This window comes from Pterocles gutturalis, unplaced genomic scaffold, assembly GCF_000699245.1.
Source record: "Pterocles gutturalis isolate BGI_N339 unplaced genomic scaffold, ASM69924v1 scaffold4725, whole genome shotgun sequence".
NCBI lineage: Eukaryota > Metazoa > Chordata > Aves > Pterocliformes > Pteroclidae > Pterocles > Pterocles gutturalis.
Window position 1 is genome coordinate 48,550 of NW_010145736.1, and position 2,025 is coordinate 50,574.

At 43.9% G+C, this 2,025-nt stretch overlaps 1 protein-coding gene across 1 annotated transcript in view; it reads right to left on the minus strand.

The window, feature by feature from the left end:
• COL14A1 (collagen, type XIV, alpha 1) overlaps positions 1–2,025 on the minus strand; it is a gene marked incomplete at its 5' end in the record, with an annotated part of 54,779 nt that overhangs the window by 9,920 nt on the left and 42,834 nt on the right. The window contains 2 exons of the mRNA XM_010085474.1: positions 1,117–1,305; positions 1,808–1,874. Coding sequence (XP_010083776.1) covers positions 1,117–1,305; positions 1,808–1,874 — 256 coding nt within the window. The remainder of the gene's footprint in view (positions 1–1,116; positions 1,306–1,807; positions 1,875–2,025) is intronic.

Below are 2,025 nucleotides of genomic sequence, written 5' to 3' on the forward strand. Positions count from 1 at the left end.
AAACTGAGGAAACTCAGGGGTTGAGTGAGGTAAAGACAGTTTAATAAGTAAAGCAAAAGCTGCGCACACAAGTGAAGCAAAACACAGAATTCATTCACTACTTCCCATGTGCAGGCAGGTGTTCAGCCATCTCCAGGACAGCAGGGCTCCCTCACGTGCAACGGTTACTTGGGAAGACAAATGCCATGACTCTGAACGTCCCCCCTTTCTTCCTTCTTCCCCCAGCTTTATTTGCTGAGCATGATGTCATATGGTATGGGATACCCCTGTGGTCAGTTGGGGTCAGCTGTCCCAGCTGTGTCCCCTCCCAGCGTCTTGTACACCCCCAGCCTCCTCGCTGTTGGGGTGAGGAGCAGAAAAGGCCTTGGCTCTGTGTGAGCACTGCTCAGCTGTGACCAGCACAGCCTTCAAAGCACTTTCACAATCACAGATCTACTTGGTACTACCTCTGGGAGGTTCATGATACTCTGGCACACGGAAGATTGCCAGGGTTGCACAGAGAAAGAGTAAATCAAAATATGGAGCTTGTTTCGTTTTTAGACAATGCTGGAGCAAGAAAGGAGAAAGGGATCTAGCCTACATGTAAGAATATAGAGGAGAGTTATTGTAAATGAACAGTTAATTGTATTACTTCCCTTTGATCTCACCATTTCCTCTCCTTGATCCTCTCAGCCTCTCATAAACTATGAATTTTTTCCCCTCTTCTTATCAACCTTGCTCTTTTCAGACTATCATAACTTAGAAATCTTGAGACTCAGTTCAAGTTTAGCACAAAAGCTTAATCTTTCCTCTCCTTTGCTTACACATTTATAGCTCCAGCTCACTTCAGAGTCCTACTAAGATGAAAGCACGATGAGATGGGCTGTCCCCAGTTAGATACTACCAATCTTCAGCACTTCAGGCATTAAACCTCTGTGTGATCCTGACAAATCACACCTGGCAAGGCCTGCATTACCTTAATGACAGAGTCTCCAGAGCTTTCATTATGGTCTGTGTTGAGCTCATCCATCAATTAGTGAAAAAGCTGTTTTTCTCACATTTAGATAAGAGACAAAAGCCATCAGAACATATCAGGAAAGGTCAGTATATTTTTTGTATGGAAAGTATGAAGCCTACCTCTTTCTCCTGGTCTTCCTGGTTGACCAGGACTTCCTGGAAACCCTTGCATGCCTGGTGATCCTTGCTCACCCTGTGGCCCTGGAGCCCCTGGCCGACCTGGCTCACCAGGAGGTCCTGCAATGGTTCGCGTCGAGACAGACTGGCTTGGAATCTGGTTCAGAATTGAGTTATATCTTGCCATATGACCTGTCAGGAAAAAAAACATCCTTATTTTCAAGTTGCAGTGGAGAACTTGGTTCAGATAATTTTGAAGAGAGCACTGGCAGGTCCTCAAGGCTGTGGTTTGTCATGCTTTAATAATACGAAGTTGTGTGCTTGTTGGTGGAGAAATGGTGGTTTAAGGAGCACACAGAAAAGAGGAAGAAGTATTGTGTAGAATTTTATTTCCTTGCTTTGATTTTTTTTTTTTGTATTCTATGTCTATAAAAATTAAAATTGTTACAGCAGAAGCTTCTGTAAACTATAACAGATTGGAGAGAATTCAGGCTTTTTTTTTAGGTGCCAGATGCTAATCAGCTCTACTTGGACATAAATCCAGTTGAACATAAATCTAGAAGGATCTTAAATCCTGACTGTGTAGTGCAGAATTAACAGGCCCCCATGGACTCTGAAAAGCATCATATTTGTAACTGTGGCAGGAAAAAATCCATTGTAAAGACAGAAGCATATAAACTATCAATGACCTTACCCTGGATGAGTTGCTCACACACTTGGCGAGCAACAGCACGCACCATTGCTTGGGACTGGAGATCACCCTGCAAAACAACAACAGCAATGTTATAACACAACTTCTTGCATCAGTTTGCAGATGACACCAAGCTGTGTGATACAGTTGATACAACAGAGGGAAGGAATGCCATCCAGAGAAGGCTGGAGAAGTGGGCCCATGAGAACCTAATGGGGGTC